The sequence below is a fragment of the Uranotaenia lowii genome, chromosome 3 (assembly GCF_029784155.1).
Source record: "Uranotaenia lowii strain MFRU-FL chromosome 3, ASM2978415v1, whole genome shotgun sequence".
NCBI lineage: Eukaryota > Metazoa > Arthropoda > Insecta > Diptera > Culicidae > Uranotaenia > Uranotaenia lowii.
The window spans coordinates 217,003,445-217,030,290 of NC_073693.1; the positions used below are offsets into that span (position 1 = coordinate 217,003,445).

General features: G+C 37.7%; 1 protein-coding gene across 3 annotated transcripts in view; it reads right to left on the bottom strand.

Annotated features, from left to right (window-relative positions):
* Positions 1 to 839: 839 nt before the first annotated feature.
* LOC129756867 (5-aminolevulinate synthase, erythroid-specific, mitochondrial) overlaps positions 840 to 26,846 on the bottom strand; it is a 28,799-nt gene continuing 2,792 nt past the window's right edge. The window contains exons 1-3 of one of the 3 annotated variants that reach the window (XM_055753912.1): positions 17,461 to 17,640; positions 1,663 to 3,297; positions 840 to 1,600 (exon numbers count right to left, since the gene is read on the bottom strand). In XM_055753912.1, the coding sequence (XP_055609887.1) occupies positions 1,475 to 1,600; positions 1,663 to 3,243 (1,707 nt within the window). In that variant the 5' untranslated portion in view covers positions 3,244 to 3,297; positions 17,461 to 17,640 and the 3' untranslated portion in view covers positions 840 to 1,474. Of the gene's footprint in view, positions 1,601 to 1,662; positions 3,298 to 8,560; positions 8,995 to 17,460; positions 17,641 to 26,846 lie in introns of those variants that run through there. The other 2 variants (XM_055753910.1, XM_055753911.1) reach the window with 2 other exon arrangements.

Sequence of the window (26,846 nt, forward strand, 5' to 3'; positions counted from 1 at the left end):
ATCCTCAACCCTCATTCCTTCTAAAGTGTAATTCACCAAGTTCTTTTTTCAATATCGATAGTGAATTAGGAAAAGGAAGAATGCGCCGAAAGTAAAAAATAGGTATCAAGTAAGTTATCAGCTGGGTGAAAAAATATTCGAGGACCTACATTTTGATTGTACAAAGTTAACAGAAGGATAATTGGTTTTCGGAAAATGAAGAACACAAAATAATATTTTTGCTGATAGCTTATGGAGCTGTTATCGGACCTTATTCTGCGCCGCGCGTGAGATGACGATAGTCGAGACACCTTACCGTCACAGGACTCTTGTCACCTAATTCCGATAGTCGGTGTAAGTGAAGTGACAGAGATTCATTCTCAAGGTTCGTCCGAAGTGACGTTCCTTACCTAAAGCGTCTCCTGGAATCGCGTGACTCGACTATCGTCATCTTAAGGCGTGGCGCATAATAAAGGACATTTGAACGCGTTTTTTCTCAGACCTTGAGTATGATATTCATATGAAATACTAAATTTGTAGGTTTTGTAGAGGAAAAAATCAAATAGTTTGAGATTAAATTCATCACTGTGTAGCCCAGTTTCGTTAAAAAAATTACATCTTCGTAAATCATCGCACTAAATTGAAAGGAACCAAATCAGGGAAGTTTAAATTTTAAAATATTAAACCTCCTAATGAGGTATATTTGTCGCGGCATATGACCGTGAGATGACTCAAAATTTTAAGCCCTATTCCAAAAGAGACACTAGAAAAGAAAATTAGATTATACTTTTTAACCTTTCCTTAACAAGAGTTTCCAGGACATCGGATATGTTCAAGAGAATGAGCAAACAGTATCGAGGTTCGATTTGCAACATTCAGTAGATACATTTTATCTTTATAGGGTTTGAATTCAGTTTATAGACAACAACATGCCTAGAAGCATACATTTTTGCTCAACGGAAACATTCTGACCAGTTCCAAACAGCAAATTTTACTTTTTTTCACGATTTTGTCAAAAAAAAATGCTTGAAGTGGTTGTTTCAGCTAAAAATAAATTCTTCAGGTAACGTAACAATTTAGCAACTAAATATATTTCAACAACACGTAAATAACAGACAATGACATAGAAAAGTACAGACAAGACAGTTAAGTCGGGGAACGTCTAGCGCCGAATTGAACATTTTTCATTCTAACTCTTGGGTTTTGTAAATGGTTCTTAAAATTGTACATAGTTGGAATAAACTGGAAATTATGGGTTCGATATGCTGCTGGATTGCTGTTGTACCAAAACTGGATGCTAAGAATCACCGTTCACCACATTTAGTTTTCGATTGATTGAGAATAAGCTAAAATAATTTCAAAGCCATTTGACGAAGATCCCACCACCAATGGTTTTTTCATGTTTTTTGTTTGCTATAGAATTGAAAGCGAATAAGAGAGCGCTTCAGTTATTGTTTTTAATCTGGAATCACGGCATCTGCATCAATGAGCCGATTTAGTTGGCCACAGCGGCAATTTGGGGGCAGTTCGGGATCTGGCACTGGAATTCGGCAGCACAAGATGCTCTGGTGCGAGATTCGAAACGATCGAACAACAGGGGTTTACGGCAGAATGTACATTCCTTTGAAAAAGAGGAACGATTATTAAATTTATATTTTACCAAACAAGCTACAATTAACTTACAGCATTACAGGGTGGCCCATTCAAGGGGATTTGCAGATCGGTCCAGACCACCTTCATATCGCGAATCAAGACATCCATCATTTCTCTGGTGTGGTGAGGAGTCGGTGCCAGGCGCAGTTTCTCCTCTCCGCGTGGAACCGTCGGATAGTTGATAGCTTGAATATAGTGGCCGAAACGTTTGATCATCTGATCGGACAGCTCGGTGCATTGGGCCGGATTTCCGATCTTCACTGGAATGATGTGGCTCGGAGTGTGTTCCACCGGGAAACCCTCCTGTTGAAGTTTTGTGCGCAAGTAGCGGACATTGTCCTGATGACGTGCCCTCAATTCCCTGCCTTCGTCCGAAGCTAGAATGTTTACGGCTTTAAGGGCACCACAGAGGACCGTTGGGGGCAATGAAGTGGTGAAAATGAAACCAGCAGCATACGATCGCACCATATCGATCAGCAGAGATGTACTGGCTATATATCCGCCTACATTTCCGAATGCCTTGCCAAGCGTACCGGATATAATGTCCATTTTATGGAGTAAACCTTCACGTTCACCAACTCCGGCACCATGGTTACCGTAGAGGCCTACGGCATGAACCTCATCCACAAAGGTCAAGGCTCCGAATTCGTGGGCGATATCACACAGTTCTTCCAGCGGACAGATGGCCCCTGTCATTGAGTGAACCGTTTCAAATGCAACTATTTTTGGTAACGATTTGTCAACCTTCGACAGCATTTCCCGCAGATGGGCGGGGTCATTATGGCGGAAAATATGCTTTGGTACTCCGCTGTTCCGGATTCCTTGAATCATCGAAGCATGATTCCCGGCATCCGAAAAGATATGGCAACCGGGCAGAGCCTTGGCCAAGGTAAACAGGGTAGAATCATTCGCAACATAACACGAGGTGAACAACAGAGCCCCTTCTTTCTGGTGCAACTGAGCTAAACGCTTCTCGAGATTCTCATGATTCAGCGAGTTTCCGGAGATGTTTCGGGTTCCTCCGGCTCCTGCTCCATAGGTTTCTAATGCATCGGCAACTGCTTTTTTCACCTCCGGGTGACAAGACATGCCAAGATAGTCATTAGAGCACCAAACCGTGATCGGACGCTCGCCCCAAGAGTACTCCAAAGCTTGCGGGAACTTACCTGCCTCGGCCAAACGGTTTACCTTCTTGAACACTCGGTACGAGTGATCCTTCTTCTTGCGCATGATTTGATCATGGAAGAAATCTTCATAAGCAAACGGTCTGCTCGTTGGCAGATCGACACTCTCGGCACCCACCTCCTTAACGTGCGGAGCGGCCGTGTTCAAGAAAGGGCACTTCTTGTCCTCTTCCTTGGCCTTGGGCTGCTGCAGCGAGCTCAGGTTACGATTCGGCAGCTTTTTAGCCTCGGCCGATTCCTTCAACTTCTTCGAAGTAGCCGGCGCAGCATCACCCGATCCTCCGACAGTTCCCGGGGCTGGCGGGTTCTGGAGCATCGAAATGGTGCGGGCCACCACCGGACACTGGGAGCCGTAGGCTTTCAGCAGAACCGGGGCGTAGTTGCGCACGTAATTGGTGCTCAGACGGGTCAGGAATGGGCAAGGCATCTTCTTAATGCTGCTTACCGACTGGAACAGAGACGGAGTGGCGAGATTTAGTAGCTGTTGGCGAGAATAAAAAACATAAAATTTCGATTAGTTAGTTGAACGGGGAGTAGCGCGAGAATACAGGTGAAATATTTCATCAATCAACTTTTTTTTTAAATTGCCAACAAAGCTCGAATTTAAGAAGCAAATATACCAGGAAAATTTTCATATTTATTGGAAATGTTGATGTTTGTTGCCGCGTCGACGGATAGAACTTGATTGAGCACAATTTGTTCATGGTCTACGTACACGTGTTCGAGTGCGTGAGAAATTTCAAACAGACAGTTAATTTTGAGAGTACCTAGTCAGCCAGCCAGCAGTTCTGGATTTAGGGCCAGTAACTAAGACTATATGCAATGTACATACCTAGTCAAGAATGCTTCATTACAGGATCTAACAAAAAATAACACGACAAACATTCTTGATACCTAATTTGAAATTTAAAACATGTACAAGGAGTGATTTTTTTTTTAATTTTCGTCTGGTTAATTTTTCTGCCTAGAGAAACTGAATTTTTCTCTTGTTGATACTTCGCTCATGCAGTGTATGATTTTACATGATTAAAAAAAATTTGTTGGAGATAAATTGGACCCGAACTCATGACTCCGACATTTTTCAGTGACCTTTTTTGATGACCTATCAGGTCCGCGTAAAATCGTTAAAAGAAAGGATTTTTTAATCAAATTTCTAGCAATCGGTGCCCTAAACTTGCATTAATTCAGTATCAATCAATGCCATTGTGCTTTTGCGTAATGCCACTGTAAAGCTTACATAGTGCTAAAAAGCATTAAAGCAAGCTTGTGCGATGCCAATTTAATGCTTAGAAAATATAGCATTTGTTTTTCTGATTAAGAGCTATGTTGCCTTTCAAAGGCGTTGAGCAAAGCTGATAAAATACTAGTTGCAGTTCAAAAGAGTGGTATAATTTTATATGATGCAGCATAGCACTCGAGGGGCTGATATAATGTAGAATTGCAATTGATGTGATGATAGAATACAATTTAGCACTTGAATGCTGGTATAAAGCTATAAAAATGCACACACGGAAAATAAAAAAAAGGTAAAATTTACCTTTTTGCGAGGTGAATTTTTTCCACCCCTCTTTCGAGGTAAATTTTACCTTTTTTTCATTCACCTACCAAAAAGGTAAATTATACCTTTTTTCAATTCACCTAGCAAAAAGGTATATTTTACCTTTTTCGCATTCACCTAGCAAAATAGTAAATAATACCGTTTTCCCATTTACTGATTTAAAAGGTAAATGCTGATTGGTTTGATTGGTTTCTTCAATAAGAATTAAAAAAATACAAAATTCTATCAAAAATTATATTTATTGGAGATAAATAGGGACTGGTAATTCGGCTTCGCGTTCTTCCGAGCCGCCATGGCCGCTGAATACTCCTGCGTTGCGTACATTCATGACCTCCTCTGTTCGGCTAATCCGGTTAGGTTCGGCTTTTCCGGCTGGAGGATGACGTGGAATACACCTATAAGCTCTATTATGGGTCGATCTGAAACAAAAGCAATGTATTATGACGAGAACCAGCACAACAAAATGATATCTAATACCGTATTTGTTTATGCCGAGTGTTGCACTGGTGCACCACTAGGTGCTGTCAAACTGTTTGTTTATTCGGACGGTGTTGCACTGGTTTTGACCTGTCGGAGTTCTGCTTACGGACGGTGGCCCACCGATAATTTTGCCAGTGTTGCGAGAAAGCGTGTGAGTGAGTGAGGTAGCAATACACTGGCGACGATTTGTGTTTGTTTTTGTCGGGTACGGTGGAACACTGACCGAGGGGAGAAAACAAATACGATATAAGAAAACACTTACCATTCTATTCCGATTTTCACATATTATGCACAAAGCAAAACTTGTTCCTGAATGACAAAACAGCTTAACCTCAATAAACGGGTTCGGCGAATAGTCACTTTTTTCGAGAAGAATTGTACCGTTTTGTTTAGCTCAATCCAGGTCAACTTCACCTCGCTACGAGGTAAGTTTAACCTTATTTGGTTTTACCTTTTTTTCTAGGTGAATTATACTTTTTTATTCAGCTCAATTCAGGTGAACTTCACCTCGCTACGAGGTAAGATTTACCTTTTTTGGATTCACCTTTTTCCTCGGTGAATTGTACCTTTTTTCCAACCTCGATTCAGGTAAATTTTACCTCGCTGTGAGGTGAGTTTCACCTCGAAGAGGTAGAAGCTACCTTTTTGGCTTTCACGATCGTTTACTTTGGCTATCTCGGTAAATTTTACCTTTTTATTATTTTCCGTGCAGTATAAGTGCTCATGGTAACTTGGGCGTGATCAAAACTCTTCGGCTTAATAATTTTGTTTGAATACGTGTTTGCATACTAAGATTTCAATAGCGGATCACTGTTAAAATGTTAGAGTTTCGCTTAAAAACCAACTGATTTTTCCGAAATTAAGGAGTATATCAACCCGAATCTCCTAATACTTTATTGTACCTGAAATTCGGAGGAATTGTTTCTTGGGCGCTCAGGAACTGAAACAAATACAGGAGAAAAATCAACTATCTTTTTTCTTGAATCCTAGTAAAACGGTCGCGAATTTATAGAAAAAAAATCCAAAATTCCCTGTAAATTACATGTGATCTGAGGAAAAAATGTTAGCATATTAAGGACCACGATGAAATCTTAGCCGAAAAACACCGAAATTCGGCATTCGCTATCTCAAAATTCGTTGGACAAAATTTACATATTTAGGATTTTAGAGTTACCGAGCGTGTACAAATTTGTAGAAAAAGTCTTATTATGAAATTTGAAACATTCAACATTTAATTTTCGAACTCGAATTTTCGAAAATTATGGAATCTGTATCTTCTATACTTTGCAATATTTTTTAATTTGAATTGACTTGACACCCAGGAAAAGAGACATTTACACCTGAGACTTGACACTTGAAACCTGATATACTTGCGTCCTTAGATCAGAAACCAGAGACCTGAGATGTGAAATCTTAGACCTGAGTCCTGAGATTTAAGATCTGAGCTATGGATTTAAGACATGATATTGGTTTCCAATGTGCCTGACTTTTCAGGATTTGCCTGATTTTTGGAGGCTCAACCTGATATCTCTAAGGGTGAGAACAAGCTTTATGAAGATGCTTGCTCACCAACAGTTTTTGAGGGTGACAATAAATCAGTATGGACTTGAACTTGGAACTAAACAGTTGTAGGTACTCAGTCAGTGCTCTTATGGAAGAAATCCCCTAGCTGGTATTCCTGGCCGTGTATTATCCTTGGGCTTAGGATCGTGTATTTGGGTCAAACTGGGGTTGTGACAATGACCTGATAAGCCTCTGTTTCTCCCTAATTTATGGAAATAATCCGGATTTTCCCTGATTTTTGTGAATATGATGCAAATGAGTAGTACGGAACTGCATTAAAGGCATTGGTGGAGGTCAAAATGAGGATTGACGATCAAAAAAAGGTCTTAACTTCGACCTTGATTATCGTTAAACCAGGTATCCTGATTTTTATTTCATGTCGCATGGCACTTGAGACGCGATACGTTACACCAGAGAAGTGAACAGTAGAACATGAGACGTGGGAAATGAGACTTCCCAGCAAACATTTTTGTAGCTATGTTCTTATGCTGTTTTGATATACGTTCTTCATCTAGATTACAGAATGATCGTATGAAAGTTGGAAAATTTACCAACCAAAGTGGTGGCAATATACATACATAAATTTCATTTCTTTCTAAAGAGACGAAAACTACACCAATTAGGCGTTATCCGACACCTTATTCATATCTATCGGAAGAATGCAAGAGAGCGCAAGATTTTGCTCTCATAGCCTTCAAATTTTTGCCATCGACAATATTTTCCAGTTCTCTCATTGGTTAATATTATTCAATTCCTATATGATTTGAAGCCATCTGGATGCACTTCTGATTTCAGAGAGAACATGACGATGATTTTCTTACTTGAATCCCGCGTGGGAGCAAAATCATTTCAAAATTTACAAACATGGCGGACTTTTTATCATATCCGATTTAAACTATTTATACGATTTTTGCATTTTAGAATTGCGATTCGCAACAGCATTGTAAATAACTTAAGTGATCATTCTCGGTACGATTTTACCTTTGCTGGGTTGTGAAGAGAGACGTTAGACGTATCACTTCTCACTTGTCATGTTTCACGGCTTATGTCTCACTTCACACGTTTCATTTCTTACCTCTCACTTTCCACGTCTCACTTCTCTCGTCTAACTTATCATGTTTCGCTTTTAACGATTCACTTTTCACTTCACACGTCTCACTTCTCATGTCTAAGTTATCACGTCTCACTGCTCATGCCTCCATGTCTCATGTTTTATATCTTATATCTCATGTCTCAGGGCTCGGGTCTCAGGTCTCATTTTCATATCTCATGTCTGAGGTCTGAATTCTCTAGTCTAATGCTTTATGACTCACGTCTCATGTCAAAGGTCTCATTTCTTGTACCTCATATATCATGTCGCATGTCTCAAGCTTCAGGACCAATATCTCAGGTCTCTAGTTTCTCCTTCAGAGATTTTTTTTCACAAATATCGTGATAATTGAGAAAACCACGTTGAAAAATCTTTGTTTATTCCCGGAAATCGTTTAAAAAAGTCGTTTAAAAACCCGTGCAAGAACGTATAAAAATCTTACCCACGCGGGAGAAAAAAAAAAGGAACGAAATCGTCTTCAAAATCTGCAAACATGGCGGACTTTTAATCATATCCGATTTAAACCATTTAATCCGATCGAGTATCGATTTAAACGACCTTTTATATGCGTTAGTTGGAATTACGATTCGCAGTAACGTTTTTAATGATTTGAGTTATCATTTTTAATGCGATTTCATGTTTGCTGGGTAATTTGCAGAGAGTTTTGAAGTATTCCTGCAGGTTCGCAATGCCTTTCATCAGAGATCTACAGAATTGAAAAATTAAGATACAATTGAAATATTTCGTAATCATCACAAATATTAAATATTATTTATTGGAACGCCGAAATCATTCCGTTCAAAACCGGATATCAGGGTAGCGTGTCTCAAGGTGTTCATGCTCATTAAAACGATCAAGCACATACTTATATACACTCACAGTGTTCAAATTTTGTCAAAAGCAAGAGATGTCATTAGCAATTGCTGCTACTAAATAGAAGCCATAAATCAACTCAAATTAACTCCGCTGGCGATGTCAGCCTTTGAAGGTGACTCTCCGGGAGATATTTTTTTCTTCTGTTGCTGCTGTTCCAATTCTGGATGTTATTCGCACCTTATTCATAGCTGTTGACTCCTCCAGACCACAAATATAGCACTTTGAATTAAGACTGTTGATTGATTGATTCCTTCTCCGCGGATTATTTTTTATCACCGAGCAGCTACCGAATAAGAATACGAGATCCGATCAAAACACACAAACAATATCCATCAGTAGCAGTACATTAGAACTAGATCACGCTAAGCCGATGATGCTGATGTTGGCACAAGCGATTGAAACTCCTTGACAACACTCGTTATTTTTGCACGCAACGACCCTCGTCCGACTGATGCTGAGGTAACTTATAGGTGATAGATGATAAATCGCAATATCACACAAGACATTCCGATTTCCAGTAAGTAATCGAAGCGATACGAATGAACTACAGCAGAAAAAAAATACAACTAGTTCAACTCTGCACCGTCCAATAAACCGACAATCATGTTACTCAACCGAACTCTAAAGGCTCACTAAAAGCTTCGACGAGAGACTCGGCAGCAACGTTCAGGCAGGAGCCTTCTCGAGTGAGCTTGTGTTGTGCTCCGATGATGTGTAGTTATGGCTCTCTAGTCAAATCAGATGTTCTCGGCTATGTTTTATCAGTTAGATCAATATTTGATAAAACAATGTATTATCAAACATATCTTTACTAACTGAAGAACTAAGTATGATACAAAATATAAAAAAAATACCTTAAAAACCATTTACTAACCATTATAACCTTTCAATTAGTCGAGTGGCTAATACCGTTGCACTGAATTGAGGAGAGTGCACGTGTCTTCGAGAGGACAGTTTACAGTAATATGAAAATTATTCAGCTGCCCAATTTTCCAACGTTCCCGGTCAATTGCAAACAGCATTCGACGTTATGCCTAGCAGTTGTAGGTTGAATAGATTCCACCTCAAAAAAATCGTTTTAAGATGGGAATGTTTACTTTGAAATTCGACTGTCTAGGTTTGAGAATTTATAGCATCAGGCATCTTTAATAGTGCATTTAGAATAGGATTTCGAGTCCAAAAAATAATTTCTGAGCCGAAATTCGTTAGGTATAATGATTAAAATCTAACAGTTTTTCTAAAAAAAAATTAACTTATAGTAAGGTAAAGTCTAGCAAATCCAGCAAAACGTGGCTAGAACCATGCATAACACTGCTGCGCCATCTAGGCAAGGGTAAGAAGGTCTTATAAATATGTAATTTACTACTTGAAAGAAATTCAAATGAACCCAAGTACAGTGTCTGGTAAAAGTTTGTTGGTGGTCTGTAAAGTCTTTCAGAAGTACCTCGAACGAGTATTTTGCCACCTTTGTCTTATCGTTCGTTTGCAATTAGACTGAGTCGATAAACAAACTGGGGTTAAGAGCCAAAACCTGAAAGCTAAAGGTCAATCATATTTTCAAAAAAATCGTCAAAACTGAATCATTTTTTTTTTAAATTTTGATACTTTTGATGCATAACTTTTTTTTCTTAAATTTTGGAAACAGAAATTCGAGCGACCCAGCTTATCACACTCAAGAGGTCAAGTTATCGAACGATTTTTTTCGCGTTTTCGATTAATTACTTTAATCACCGATGATTAACCGACACTAATAAGACGACCTAATATCTAAACGAAAGTTCATGGCAGGTGATGAACGAGCAAAATGGCAGTTAGAATGATTTGTCAGTTAAATATCAGAGATCCTTATTTTGGGTAGATCCTAAATCTTAGGTACCTACCGCTTTGATCACAATGGGAAATTTCTAGAAATTCTAAAATTTCACGGTTAGAAATATCAAACAAAATATATCAGTGGAAAAACAATTTAGGTCACAATATCACTTTTCTGAAATTTTTGGATTTTGTGTTTTAATTTATCAAATTTTACGAATAACAAATATTTCTCGATCCAAAACTTTACATGTTTGCAAGAAATTGTTGAATATCTAATAAAAAAGAACACTGTATAAAGGAGCCTACAGGGGCGAGTTAACCAGAAATTTGGACATACCATGATGTGTTTGCCTCACGAAAGGAAATCAACTGAAATACTCAGCTGTCAAATGGATAGTTAAGATATTTCGAGGTAGAATGATAATACTCAAGGTTGTGGTAGTGAGACTGTACAAATGATAAGAGACCTGCTCTTGTCATTCGTCAGCTATTTAATATACATAAATCCATACGTCTGGTTTCACAATCAGAGATGTAAGTCTCCGTCAATTTTAATTCAATGGACATAACAGGTAATTTAAATTTTGATGACACCAATTCCAACTTAACTTCTATAAAAATGGTTTGGAAATCAATCCTGTGATATGGATCCAGTTTATTGCAATTACAATTTAGTAAATCTAATCCCCAAACTGCCTGTGATCGCGGAGACTGCAAAATCGGCCGAAGGCCGAAGGGAACCAAAGTTATTGATGAAATAGTGGTTTTTCATGTTTCTCCCGAACAAAATTTCTCAAAATGCCATACACGCTCGTTGAGCGACCCCTTCCCTTGATCCGATCTGGCCCAAATTTGGCATGAGATCTTGTAGTAGGCCGAGAATAAGTTTTATGGTATATGGTATAATTGATTCAACTATATTGGTATAGTTGATTCAACTATACTGATATAGTTGATTCAACTATATTGGTATAGTTGTTTCAACTATACTGGTATGGTTGTTTCAACTATACTGGTATAGTTGATTCAACTATACAAGTATAGTTGATTGAACTATACTGGTATAGTTCAGGGTTGGTAAATTTCGCCCGTCACGCTTGACCCGACTAGTTTTTTTTTCATCAAACGACCGGCACCTTACTCAATTGACGGAGCCTCACTACTCGCATGACGGATAAAGCACGACAACAATCAACATTTCTCCGTCATGCGACTGGCGAAGCTCCTACACATCCTCGATCGGCTGCTGCCGGCAGGTACAACTAATTGAACGACTTGCTGGCAGAGAGCAACAATAGCAATAAAAAACTGAAAAGTGGCTTGCTGGCAGGAGCAACAATAATAATAAATGCGTTTCTTTTTCGTCTTCGGTCGTCTTCGGCTTGCTGGCAGGAGTAACAATAATAATAAATGCGTTTCTTTTTCGTCATCGGTCGTTGAACTGCGATTGCTTGACTAGGTTATTATTTTAGCTTCAAATGACTGGGGAATGAATGACTGGCAAACGAATTGACTGGTAGTTAAGGAACAGTCAAATGAGTTTGAAGGACCATTTTACCGTTGACCGTTGATCTCGTCTTAAGCGCACGGTTAAATTCGGTTTGTTACGCCAGTGATAAGTACATTGTTAGTTAGGACATATAAAAACGCGATGTACTCGATAGTGTGCGACGCGATGATTTTTAACTTTGCTTTGATCACATCCCTTCCCAAAGGGAATCCAGATCTTATTTACCTTCCCCACTAACAAACCACCCTTCCTGTGACGACCGTGGAGATTTAGAGGTGTATTCGGTCTCTAGTAGCAACGGAAGTCGAACTAACAATCCTTCCCTTCCCCGATGAACCGTAAGGACGTGGCCGGCGCCGTTATTGACCATATAAGAAAAGGAACCTTCGAAACGTGCACACAGAAAATGGTAAGCTAATTCCAAGCCCCATTTATTTGGATCTATGTGCAATTTTGATGGTTCTTGTCAATCACGGAGTAGCAACTACTGAAATGTACGGTTTATCTAAGCTCAAGCTCAAGCTCAAGCTCATTTTACCGTTGACCGTTGAATTATGCCAACCCTGGTATAGTTGATTGAACTATATGGTATAGTTGATTCTACTATATGGTATAGCTGATTCAACTATAATTATGATAGCTTCTATTATATTTTTACGATTGATTATTGAGTTTAACTATAGATATTGTAGATTCAACTAATGGTTGTATCATATTTATTGTTGGTTGTTTTCTATAGCAGGTTGCTATAAATTATTCCTATTCCTATTTTTTTTTTGATAAAAAAAACAGCAGTACACTTAACAAGAGCTATCGGTCAGCTGGGATAGAGGGCCACGTCGATTTCGGGATTTTCGGGTTTCAATAGTAAGGGCCGTTCAGATACCACGTAGATAGAAAAATAGGATTTTTGACACCCCCCTCCCCCTCCGTGGACAAGCGTGGACATTTGGCAAACCCCAACCCCCCTCTCTGGATGTCCACGTGGACATATTTGAAAAAGAAATAGTATTACCTGATACACAATTATTTTAAAAATTTTAAATTTCTCAATTATCATATATATTACTTGCTTTCAAGTGGTTTTTAATTGTTTAAACTTAAACTGGAAAGCTTTGTAATTTTAAGATTCAGACATTATGTCCACGTGGACACGACCCAAACCCCTACTCCCCTCTCCATGGACAAGCGTCGACATTTCCATACACCCCCCCCCCTCCCCCTAAGTTGTCCACGTTGTATGTGAACGGCCCCTAACCGGCCGAGCTGATACATTACTACAACTGCTGTCAGAATACACACAACAGGTTTCCTCCAGGTCGGGTTTGCTTGTGGATGACAATCATAAAGGTATAGTAAAATTTATGATATTAAGAGTTGAATGTCTCAAATCAATCATACAATTGTTGTTTAATCTATAATATTTATCGTTAAATCAATCATACCACTATGATTAGATCTAACATATTTGTTGTTGATTGCAGCAGTGAATAGTTGATTGTATTATATTTATAGTTGAATGCCTTAATTCAATCATACAATTGTAGTTGAGTCCACTGTATCGGTAGTTGAATCAATCATACCATAATTGTTAAATCTATCATATTTATAGTTGATTAAATGAGGCCAATCAGCAGTACATAGTTGAATCTATTATATCTATAGTTGAATGCGAAAAAAATCAGCTTCACTTTGATGATTGGTATAAAAAGCTAAAATAATTGGACCATCTTTTTTATCCGTCTTGTCTGGTACGACGGATAAAAAAGATGGTCCAATAAAAATATATATTTGAATTTACTATATTTATAGCTAGGTGCAAAGTTTCAATCATACAATTTTAGTTGAATGTATTTGAAGTTGAAACAATCATAAATTTATAGTTGAATCTATCGTATTTACGGTTAATTGTGCGAAGACAAACAGGTTTGGCCACCATATTATTCTTACTGATTCAAGAATGTTTGTTTTTCTAATGCCGGTTTACTACACACAGCGCTAGGTAAATCATTCAACAATATCCTTGCTGGTTGATTGTTTCCATCCTGCTTTGTCTTGTGATTGGTTATGAGATATGTTTTATTTGGTTTCTTTCAGACATACGCAATGCCGTTGCGCTGGGAGGAGACAATGCCTGTTATTAAAAAGCTTGCCAATGCTTGCTTGTTATTAGAATCTTATGCCGGTAATTCCACCTCCAAGGAAGTTCATTATTGGAGTACAGTCTAATTTTTGTATTAATCGGACATGCAGAACTGTAAAATGTACAATTCGATCTATTTTTTCAACATTATGTCTGTTCAATCAACTCTAGTCGAAACGGGTCGAAACAAGTAGAAATGGATTGACAGTTGATCATCTATCTCTTTCCAATTGACTTCGACCGATTTCTACCAAGTCGAAACTAATCCTGCTGCCGAGCTGGATTGGTTTCGACTAGTTTCAACTTGCTCCATTGAACAACGACCTGACTTGTTTCGACCAAAACATTGGCTCGTTGAACATCTATCAGTTGACAGAAACCAGTTGAAACCGATTTTTACTTACGATTGAACGAAGCTATTATGAATTATCGCATTTTCAAGATATTTACGATACAAGCGAAAAAGAAAATAATAGTTGTGCAGTTTTCTTCAAAATCGATCATTATTAAATCGAGAGCAGACAAAAACTGTTTATAATTAAAAAAAAAACTACTATGCATGAGTGATGGAAAAGTATGCAAACACCGTCAAATATTTCCACAAAGTTCAAATCAAGCGTTGGAGTAAAGCAAGAACTACGGTTAAGGACCATCAGAGAAGTCTATATCTGGGGAAATTTTCGTCAAAACCCAGAAATAACTAAATAAAAATCAAGAAAAAAAATTTTGATTTTTTTTTTCATTAAAATTCATCGACAGATTTCAAGTCGTAAATAGTGAACCTTCATATAAGAGAAGCGACATCTGATCCCTCTTAAAATAAAATATCTGGCCACATCGCCGAAAGCTTGGGGAAAATAATCCTCAGCACTGTTTTGTTGCTCAATGTTCAAGCTCCAAAGTGAACGCTCAGTAAATCCAACAAAACAATATTGAATTTGATGCCCGGTGGATCGCGATAAACGGTATGAATGACTTGAATTTATTTAGTTTTCTAACTACGAACACGAACCACCAGAGTAGTGAAAAAAAAAATTGCTCCTAATCATAAGTTTATACGACGAGTTTTTAAATTATTTGCTTGAACCACAACCACCAACAGCAATCACAATACTCTCCTTGGTTGAATTTTCAATTTGGAAGCTAAAAGCTCCACGACAAAAGCTCGGATCGATTGGAATCGATTTTGACAGTTCTTTTGTATCGATTGGAATTTTGTGTTTCAGACGTCGCTTCTCTTACATGTAGGTTCACTAGTCGTAAAAGGTGTCCACGATGAAATTGCTCTAAAGCCTAGTCCACACTAGGCAACTTGAACTGCGATTCCGGATGCTGAGACTTGTTTATGTTTACATCTTGGTTGCTGAATGTCTCCCATACTTGTCGGGAGACTTGAGACGAGCATCTCATCAAATGTAAACAAAAACAAGTCTCAGCAACCGAAATCGCAGTCCAAGTTGCCTAGTGTGGACTAGGCTTAAGTTTTTAACCGTTGGGTAGAATTTAATGAAAATTTGGGTGGATATAGTTCATAGTGCATTGTTTACGTCCTGATAGTCTTGTGTTCAAAACTCGCGGATATGGAGACGAAAGAACAGCTCGTGCGAGGTAAAATATTGCACATTCATCACGAGAACTAGGATCTCTAGCATCGTTCCATCGCTGGATGTGGCTAAGAAACAGCACCTAAGCCAAAGTTTTGTCCAAAAGGCCAAAACTAAGGCTGGGCTTTGAACGTTCAAGGTACAAAAGGCCCCTAAACAAAAGGCCACTAATCGCAACGAGAAGCAGAACAAGTCCGTCAAAACTCGTGACAGGAAGTTGTACCTCAACATGCTGACGAAAGTTTAATGCTGCATCATGGACGACGAAACATATGTGAAGGCCGACTTCAAACAGATCCTCGGCAACCTGTATTCACGAACAAGGATAAGTTCAGCGTTCCGGAGCATGTCCGCACTCAGAAGATGTCCAAATTTGCGAATAAATTCCTGGTGACACAAACCATCAACACGTGCGGGAAGCGGAGTGCACCTTTCATGACCCAGGACACGATGAACGGACAGGTGTACATGAAAGAGTGCCTCCAGAAGCGGCTGCTTCCTCTCCTGGAGGCCCGCAACGTCCTGACAATCTTCTGGTCAGATTTGGTCTCATGCCACTACTATAAAGACGTGATGAAGTGGTATGCGGACAATGGTGTGATTTTCGTGCCAAAAATGTTCAACCCTACCAAAACTTTGGAGATGTACTGGGTGATTATGAAGCAGCATCTTCTTAAACGACCTAAGGTAGTGAAGACAATCGAAGAACTGAAGAAAGTATGGGTTTACATGCCAAAAACGGTTGATTCACAGGTTGTGACACAGAATCTTATGACCGGAGTTAAAGCCAAGATGGCATTTGCGTATGGATAGTTTAATAGTTATTTTTCAATCCCTGAAAATTTTATGGCAATCGGATGAAAACTCGAGTTATGCGAGTCAATTTTGTGTGCGACAATATCATCATAGACACTCTTTATTTCAATAAAATCCGGGCCACCGTGCCGGGCCGGACTGTTCCTAAATTTTGTATAAAATATCCGGACAAACCCGGTAAAACCGGGCAATCTGGCATGGTATAAAATATTGGCTTTTTGATGGCGTTTTTATTGATTTGGTCAACTTTTAACCATGATTATTTATTGAAGGATTATTGAATAATACCGCAAAAATTAATTTCCACCACTCCTTGTTGAATCAGCTGGAGAATTTGGTTTAAATAGTTGAGTACGCATTTTTCGATCAAACATCACCTTACACAGTAAACGAAAATTACCGAGTTCGGTAATTTTTTTACCGAAATCCTAACATGTGTAAATCGTTAAACTGTTCGGTAATTTTTTCGGTAAAAAATAAACGAACATCGGTAAATGAAGAGTCGATTTACCGATGTTCGTTTATTTTTTACCGGAAAAATTACCGAACAGTTTAACGATTTACACATGTTAGGATTTCGGTAAAAAAATTACCGAACTCGGTAATTTTCATTTACTGTGTATGCCTGATTCGAATGAGTCAAGGGTCCCCAGACACACTTGTCCGGTCACAATATTTTCACTCGGACGATCAATTGAGTAAATTTCAATAAAATAAATTTAGAAAGAAATAAAGAGGGTAAATTGCATCCTGCCTCACTTACTTTTCGATTCACAAAAAAGAAAAAAAAAGTTAGGAAAAACTTCATTAGAACTAATAGGAACTCAAACTGAAATTGACTCTTGGTCAATCGAATTATTTGTTCCGAATTTTGCAACGGTCGCCTTATACATCCAGTCGAATGTCCGGACTTAATGACGATATCAACGATTACGATCAAACATCGTGAACCGAATAACAAATCTTGCATTCCAGAATCCAATTTCATTTTATTGAGATCCAGAATCTTAAAAAAAACCTTATATCGTTCTTATTTGATTCGTTCTGTAGGTGATAAAATGTGATTTAATTTTATACAAGCTAGCTTGGTTCAAATCAATTTTGTATATCCCCACGGGCTGTCTTGAACATACGAGTCATCATGATTTGCGTAAGTGACGTACTAATTGGACAACTGTTTTGCACATACCAAGGTAATTGTATTCCGCGAGCGCAGCTTCAGATTCGATTGGCAATTTACGCCGAACAGGCCACTACCGGAGGTCAGATTACGCGCGTTTATGACGTCGCGTCTGCAAAAACCGAATGACTTAGATAACTTTCGAAAACTTTTATTGGAGCACAGCCTTTTTTCTCTAGCACGTGTTCGCCGAGTGAATGTTAAGATGGGACTGACCCAAGCCATTCCAGAGTTGCGCGAATCAACTGGAGAGGGGGAAAAATTAGCCAATCACCATAGACATTTCACGCTGCTGTTGGTGCTGGATGGCGCGCGTGGATGTCGCTAATCACATAACACTTAGATAAAGGCATAATATAAACCATCCATACATTGAAATCCAAACTGGCTTATCACCGAACGGTTGCAAACGGTAAGCTAGGGTAGTGACCCCTGTAACTGACTGTCAAAAAATGTCGTTGATTTATTATTTCAAATCTATATATATAAAAAGCAATTTCTGTATGTTTGTTTGTTTGTTTGTCCTCTATAGACTCAGCCGTCTTAAGAGCTAGCGAGCTGAAATTTTGCATGGATGCTCATTAGGACCAGGAAGGATGAAAAATGTTTTCGGATTTTCGGATGACCCCTTCTGGAGGGGGTCGTCCATAGAAGACAAATATTGTTTTCGCTTTATTGACGTTGCTTTTCGTCGGATCGTGTTGCAAACTTGCACATGAGTGTTTTGAAAGACGAGCAATCGATTTCAGGTGTCAAATTTTGTGTAAGGGGTCAGCCAAAGGGGTCGTCCATATTAACTGTTCGCTGTTTTTGCGATATTGACGTTATTATACATCGTATTCAGATGAGAATTGGTACACAATAGTTTTGAGTGACAAGCAATCGATTTGAGGTATCAAATTCAGTGAAAGGGGCCGGCAGAAGGGGTCGTCCATATAAAATTTCAGTATCTTAGTGATATTGGCGTTTTTATACATCGGATTGGGATGAAAATTTGCACATATGAGTTATTAGGGACCAACAACTGATTTCACTTATCCAAACTAAAATCAGGGGTCTGCCAAAGGGGTCGTCCTTATTAACTATTCACTGTTGATGCGATATTATCGTTATTATACATCGGATTCAGATGAAAATTGGTACACGAGGGTTTTGAGGGACGAGCAATAGATTTCAGGTATTAAATTCAGTGTAAATGGCCGGAACAGGGGGTCGTCCATATTAACCTTTCAATATTTTTGCAATATCGTCGTTGTTTGACATCGGATTGGAATGAAAATTTGCACACGGTAGTTTTCGGGGACGGGCAATCGATTTCAGATGTCAAAGGTTTTGCCAAGGGTCGACGAAAGGGGTCGTCCATGTTAATAAATTTTTCACTGTTTTAGCCATATTGACGTTATTTGGCAATGGATTTCTTTGAAAATTTGTACACGGCAGTTTTGAGGGAAGGGCAATCAATTTCAGATTTCAAAGATTGTATAAGAGGCCATCGAAAGGGTTTCACTTTTTGGCAATAATTGCGTTTTTATACAACGATCGAGTCAAAATTTATACATGGTTTTTTTTTTGCAATTATTGCTTCAAAATGAATTCGGAAGTGTATCTGGAAAATGTTCGGCAATTGACTTTCATACAAACTGTTCATGACATATTCCAAGTTCAAAACGAAACGGAGTTCGTATGGGATCAGCTAGTGAATTATAAAATTTTCAACAGCAAATAAATTGTTATGTTAAGATAAACAGAGATTTAAAAAAGCTGAGGCAAGAAGAGGTGAAACTTGTCGTATTTTGAAACTCATCAAGTCGAAGAACTGATGATTTGAAGTGTGATCTGTTTAACTTGGCACCATCCACAGGAATGACCGGTTAACTCCCGTATAGATGCCAGTCTAATAATATCTAAACTAGAATAATAAAATTTAACGTCCCCGAAATTTGACTTATTACACGCGTCCACTTTTATTTTTATGATGGTTCAAACTAGAAAAAAAAACTATACTGGACTGACTCCATTTTTACACCCGCTAGTTAAATTATTCTTGCAATCAACCAACCATAAGTTTTTTTTTCTTTTCAGATGCCTGTTTGTACTGTCAGTTGTTAGGTTATCGATATCGAATAAGCAATTAAATTATTTAAAAAGGAATATAAACATGTAAAAGTGTTATTCAATGTGAAGGTTATCAGGTACTTTGAAACTGCAACAACACATAATGGATAGTTTTTGGCAAATCAAAATTCGACCCTAAGTTTGCTGCCTCAGAAGAATGAAGCTCTACTTACTCAACTGCAAAGACAAATATTTTTAAATTTTCTATGACTAGTCTTCACCAATAACTGAGTTTTTTTTTCAAAGAATGTAAAACAAACAACACCTACTTCAAACCACAAAGAAAATGTAAATAATCTACAAAATAAAAGTGGGAGGCTATCTTTCAGAGAGTTTGTTGTTAAACTGAAAGCTCCTATCAAGTAAGCAAACCACTAACTGAAAACAATCATCGCATTGGTCTTGTACCCTTAACTTCTAAGTAAATTTATTGTCGCTCTTATCGATTTCGTTTATTTTTTTTTGCTGTCGCGCGGTTTGCCATTTATGGACTAATGAACGTGAGACCGCACATAGAGGTGATAGCCATGAGTGTATTTTAAAAAATGTGCACAATCACGCGTAAGGCTTATCAAAATCGGATGGCTTCGTGTTAATCGTTATTGCTACAGAATGTTTAGACATCAAATCATAGCGAATTGTTTGAGTGGTAAGAGGACCTATATTATAAGAGAAGCGACATTTAAACTCTCTAAAATAAAATATTTGGCCATATCGTCCAAAGCTTTGACGAAAAATCCTCTGCACTGTTCTTTGGCCGATGATTTTGGTCACTTTTTTCCAGTCTTCTACAAAGTTTTCGATAGAATCTGCAGACTTCACATGTTTTGAGGAGAAGCGAGTAGGCCTTGGTCGAGTGCGGTCGCGTTTATTTTCTCTGCGTTCAATTTTTCCGTTTTTCTGTCCTTTTCGAGGAGAAGTTTTGATTTTACAAACAAATCATCAGTGTACAAATGTTTCAAAGGATACAACAAAGAAATCATTGCTGATAACAGAAAAAATCAAGTGCTAAATAAGAAATCCCTTTTTTCACTTGTTATCGTTGCTCAGTGCGGTTCCTCCCGAAAGTTTTTTGCACGGGCTGAATGACGCAGAAAGTTTAATTTTGATGGTGCAGAATTGTTGAAAATGGAGAAAAATTGGGTGGGATAGCGAACGGGACAGTTTTGTTTCCTTTTTTTTTTCGATACGTGAGAGAGTGGTCTTTGAAGTGCTACATTGGGAATGATAAAAATATGTTCAGGTCTCTTATGAATGTGAAGTGAGAATATAAGTTGAAACGAACAGGAAAAAGGTGCTCCTGTTTGTCGTGAGCTGAACAAAATCTCTTCCACATAATATGCTCAAGCAGGATAGTGAAATCATGTTTAGTTAATAAAGTTATTGAGAAATGAGCTCATAAAAAGTGACAAAATTTTTGAAACCGAATGAAGTCAGCAGCAAGTGCGGAAACTAGCAGAAAACTGGTGAGGACGTTCTTATTATTTTTTTCTTTCGTTCCAATTATTCATTGTTGAATTTCTAAATGGGCTGGCATGTATAAAGTTGAGAATAAAAACGTGAAGAAGTATTGACATTTGCTTCAAATGAAAAATTTCATTTATATATTTTCAATTACAATTACCAACAGTCGTTTGCGTTTAATCGCAGCACTCACTGACTTTTAAAAATTCGCCTACGGCTGGCGTAATATTGCACTTAGTTCGGGGGTGGATTCAATTGCTTGGGGTAGGTAGGTGGTTTCTTAATTCTATCACTTGTGAATCTATTGTACAAATTAAATTGTTTTCACTTTGGATAACATAAAAGAATACATGAATTTTTCTAATACTTGGGTAATTTTGTGTTAATGTTTCGAAAAAGTATGTTAAAAATTTTTACATAACATTTTTATTAAATCAATGTGTAGGAATAGCAAAACAGATCTAAAAGCATATTTATAATGAAACTTTTACATGAAATTAATTTCAAGTTGCATTTACCGGAGCTAAACTTTAATCAAACATTTTTAATTCTTTGGAACATTATTTGAATTTAAACTTTTACAATTTATGTTGACAGAAAAAAAAAACACTTTGAAATCGATCCAACGATATGAATCGTATAACATCGTATATTTTTAAATGTCCAATATTGTATGAATACATTAATAGTGTTTTCTTTGATAACTAGATTCGCATTTAAATGTTTTTGATCCACTAATAAGGTTAATTTTTATTTGATGAGAACTTTCAAAGGTAATTTGATGTACTATTTTAATACAGTTAAAATTTTTGGAAAAACTTTCCGAGCTCTAAACAGACCTCGGAGGGTTTTATGTACTACTAATGTTTTCCGTTTCTCTTTTTTATTTTCAAGAGCGAGTAAAGGCGCTTTAACCTTGGTCGGTGACCAGAAATGATTGTACACTGAAATCCAGAGAGATTTTGGGATTTCCGTGTACAAAATAAATCATTTCCAACCCTTTCGAATGGCCCTAGCGATTGGCGAAGTTCCTTTACATGGCGCATGGTTTCTTCATCACGGAGCATTTTTCTTAGCATGCTTCCAACGATACTGTCCAATTGAAACGTATGGTACTGGTGGTCCACGTTTCTTCCTGTTCCTGTGTTCCAGATGTCTCTGCGTTCTCTGCTCCATGGTAGGCCCAACCAATTCATGTTTTTGATCATTTTAATGTTTTTATGTTAAAATTATTAAAAATATGGACAAAGACAAGAAGAATGATAAGACACTTTTATTATTCTTTGGGACTCAGACATAAGTTCTGGCTGTGGAAGTACGATTAGTGATTAGTGATTAGTGAATCTGCAGACTTCACATGTTTTCTCAAATCTTATTTGATACGGGCCCAAAAAGTTTCAATCGGTTCCGCTTGAGGACAATTTGGCGAATTTATCTCCTTCGATAGAATCTGGACTTTGTTGGATTTGTACCAAGCCATCGTGTTTTTCGAGAAGTGAACTGATGCCAAATCCGGCCATAACAGTACTGGGTGATCATGTTTGCGGATCATGGGCAGCAGGCGACGGTTCAGGCACTCTCGGACGTGAACAGACAATATGAATAGTCACGAACGACTCGGATAGCATGCCATACTCACATATGGTATGCCAAACCATTGCTTTTTATACCGTTTTTTCGGTAAAAATGGATTTCTCAGTCTCGTGAATACTTTGGTCATTCTGAACAGTGTACTGGTCACCCGAGAGCGTTTTTTAATCAAACTTGCACTAGGTTTCGTCGTCGATCACCGATTTTCCACACAGCAGTTGATCATATAATTCACGAGGTCTTGATTTGACGGAAGCAGCTTATTTTGGACTCGGCTTTGGCTTCTTCTGCTTTTTACATGTCTTTAAACCTAATCTTATTTTGTTACGATGAACAGTGCTTAGAGGGGATCCACGTTGTTGGTCACATCCCGAACTTAGGCAGTTTTCTTACTGGCGCGCCATGGCGTAAGCTCGCATGACTTTCCGGACCAAAGTTTTGTCAACCGGACTCAGTTTCGCCCTGCTTACCTCTTCATACTTCCAAATCGAATTTCAGACCGCTCCAATGCTATCTTCTTCCTCTCACTACCAATGTAACCATAAGCACTATAAACTAACACTAATTCTGCTCTAAAGTCAGCTGTAGAGTTTGATTCTGTGCATCATATTAGCTCTGTGAGCCAGGTTTGGCGAAACTAACTGCTGCTTTAGTACAGAAACTGGTACAACCCTATGAAAGCACTGCATGCAAAAATGCAAATGGCGTTCAAATGAGGTACAACCATGCGGGAATATTTTTTTTCAATTTTTGTTTGGCTCCATTTTTCTGTCATGATAATGAATTTGGCTTATGTTGATATTCGCTTACGCATATTAAAGGGATCTCTCGGGTTGAATTTTCTACATGATTTTTTTTTAAATTTTTTTTTCCTAAAGATGACTTGGAATCGAACTCATGACATCCATGGATCGGACATTTTTCAGTAACTCTGCTTGTGGACTGCGCGTTAAATCTTAAAAAAAGCCCTATTTGATTCAAGTTTCTGGCAATCGGCGCCTTAAATTTGCATTAATTCAATAAAATGTGCTTTAGCCTTATGCCACTCTAGTTCCTACATAGTGCTAAAAAGCATTGAAGCAAGTTTAAATGATGCCAATTTAATGCTTAGAAAATTTAGCATTTATCATTCTGATTTAGAGCTATGTTGCATTTCAACAGCATTGTGGAAAGCTAATAAAATGCTATTTGTATTTTAAACACAGAGAACAGACGTACAAGCTAGCCCACGAAACTTGTGTAAAAACCCCAACACCCTTTTTGAACTAATTTTTGTTTTTTGGCTACAATTACGCCTTTTCGAAAACTGGACACTTTAAAGTTGATTTGTAACTCTTGAATGGCGCAATAGATGGCACTGTTTGCAGTCAGTTTCTAACGTATTTTTTTGGTTTTGGTTTTGAAATTTTACACACTTTTTTTTACGGTTTTTTGTTCGAGCTTGTACGTCTGTTTTCTGTGTTTTAAAAGAGTGGTATAATTCTAGTATGATGCACCATAGCACTCGAAGGGCTGTTATAATGCTAAATTGCACTTGATGTGCTGAAATAGTGTAATTAAGCACTTGAATGCTGGTATAAAGCTACAAAAATGCAAAACTTTTGTGCTTATGGTTACTTAGCAACAACATCCAGCAGAAATCGGCTTTTCAAACGTCATCCAGAATGCGTGCTTAAAAATAATGGGACACCCTTTAGGTCGCTTCTCTTATAATACAGTTTCTCTACGAGTAGTGATAAAATCATGGAAATTGTTTTGTTAACAGCCAAAGCATTTTTATGAACTACATTTTATATTCTGAACTAGAGATTCAAGACTTAATTCCAGTTCTTGAGGCACTTGTGCGTTTTTTATTGGTTGGAAATTAAAAAAAAAATCTAAAAAAATGAACACGTTTGTAAATTATATAGTTTGTGTGAATATTCTGAGGCATTCAATAAAATATGAACGTCCGCATAGGAAAATCGAAGAAAGCTGATGATGAATAATTTTTACTTTCCCGGGAAACGATTGAAAAACCCCAGGAATTTTTATTTATTTATTTATTTATTTATTTATTTATTTATTGCCATTATGTAAAGTAAGATACAATCTTATAACTTGTTACAATGTGTTATACTGATGTGTTTTCCTAGCTAAATTTTTGTTCGTTCGTTTTTTAAGATTATGTCGTTCTTAACCTTCCAAAGCCGTTCGCAAAATATCCGTTTCGGTGAAATTTGAGTTGTTGTTTGATTTTGTTCTCCTGGCTGTAAATGTTAACCGATTTTAATGATATTATATTCATTGAGTTGGTAATTTAGTCTTCTCACTCAACATTCCAAAATAAAGTCGAAAACTATTACCAGGTTATCAGAAACTGGTTCAGAAAGTAAAAAGTCCGGAAAATCAATTTTATTTTTAAAATACTCATAACTCTTGATAGCTTCTCTGTATTTAAGTGTTTCTTTGATGTTTGAAATCGTGAATCTATCCGACAATGTATAGATATGTTGGGGTCCAATGAAAGTTTTGATCGTTATCTCATTTCTTCCGGTAGAAAAAAATCTTACTTTAAAAAAACGACATTTAGTATTGGCTTTGCTTAGCTGTATTTCACTTACCAATGAATCGATTTTCAAAACTCAAATTTTAATTTCTGGTCGTTAATTTAATCATTATTTTCATAGAACATACTTGGTTTGTCAAAATTCCCAGTTCTTCAGTATATTGGAATGATGATAAAGAGGTTTGAAATGTGCGCTTCGGGTCATATTGACCCGAACAGCTTTGGAGGGTTAATCTGCAAGTCCTGCTAATAAACCCCTCTTGAACTTTGACCTAGATCTGATAGATTTTACATGGAAAGGAATAACGTTCCAGTTAACGATACTGTCGAAACCGACCATTATAATCGCCATTTTCTTTCGCGATAATTTCTTTTTTTCCACGCCGAGATTCACAAAACGACCCGTTTCTCACTACATTAGTCTGTAAACTGAAGCTTTAGTCCACTTCTATTCCCGTGGCGACATTCTCTTCTGCTCTTCTACAACTCTACACGTTTTTCCTCTCTCGTTTGAACGAATGCTTCCACAAGAGCCACTCACACCAGTTGACGAGCACAGCAATGTTTATTTTCTTCATACTAGGGTTACCAATATTTCATTTGCTCATTTTAGCATTGTTTTATTCAAGATATTTTCCACTCGCATTATTCCCTACAGATACCTCTCACGAAAAACGAGTTACTATATAGTAAACAGAACTGTGTCGGGGAATAACGAAACATCCTGTTCGAGAAATACGTAGCGGTACAAGAAGAGATCTTAGATACTCCGGTTTGCCTGAGGAAAGAATCCTATGAATAACAGTAACGGATCTGAAAGCATAAAATCTCTCGAAGCGACATCCTAATAAATCTTTTTGAAGATGTGAGACGTGTGAGAATCTTGTAAGATTAAAAACATATCTGACGCAAGAATTCAGCGCAATGCGAAGTCTTCTCATAGATCTCTCCGAAGCGTGTTGATAAAGAAAATCACCGTAGATGAATAAAGGATAAATAAACGACTAAAATAGGCGGAGTTTCGTTGAGGTATCCAAATGTTTAGTTGTCAAGTAGAGCTTTTTCAAAGATCCATATATTTTACCACATTGGGAGATTATTTGGCAGTCTCAAGAGAAACTTTGTTCAAAAATAACACCAAGGTTTTCAGCGTGGTCTACAAACGAAATTTCTTGTCCATCATAATAAAGTTTAGTAGGTAGGACAGATGGAATTAACTTGTTGATGAAAAGTGCTTTTGTTTTTGCTGGATTAATAGGCAGAAGGTTATCAACAGCCCACTCGTGGATTTTAGAAAGATCATGGTTCATTTGAGCACCTAACTGCTGTAAGGAAGAACATCCATCAGTACTTGCGTATATCTGAACATTATCAGCAAAAAGATGCACTGAGCAAAACTTCAGAACCAAAGGGAGATCGTTTATGAATAGCGAGAACAGAATAGGGCCCAAAATAGAACCTTGAGGAACCCCCGAATCAATTTGTGAGAATTCCGAAAAAAACCCCCTGAGATAAACGGATTGCGTGCGCCCTTGAAGGTACGAGAAAATCATTTCATGTTTGGAAAAATTGTAATTATGTACCAGTTTTTGAACAAGTTTGTTGTGCGCAACCCTATCGAAAGCTTTCGAGAAGTCAATTAACAGAAGTAATGCGCTTCCTCTTTTATCCAAGGCAA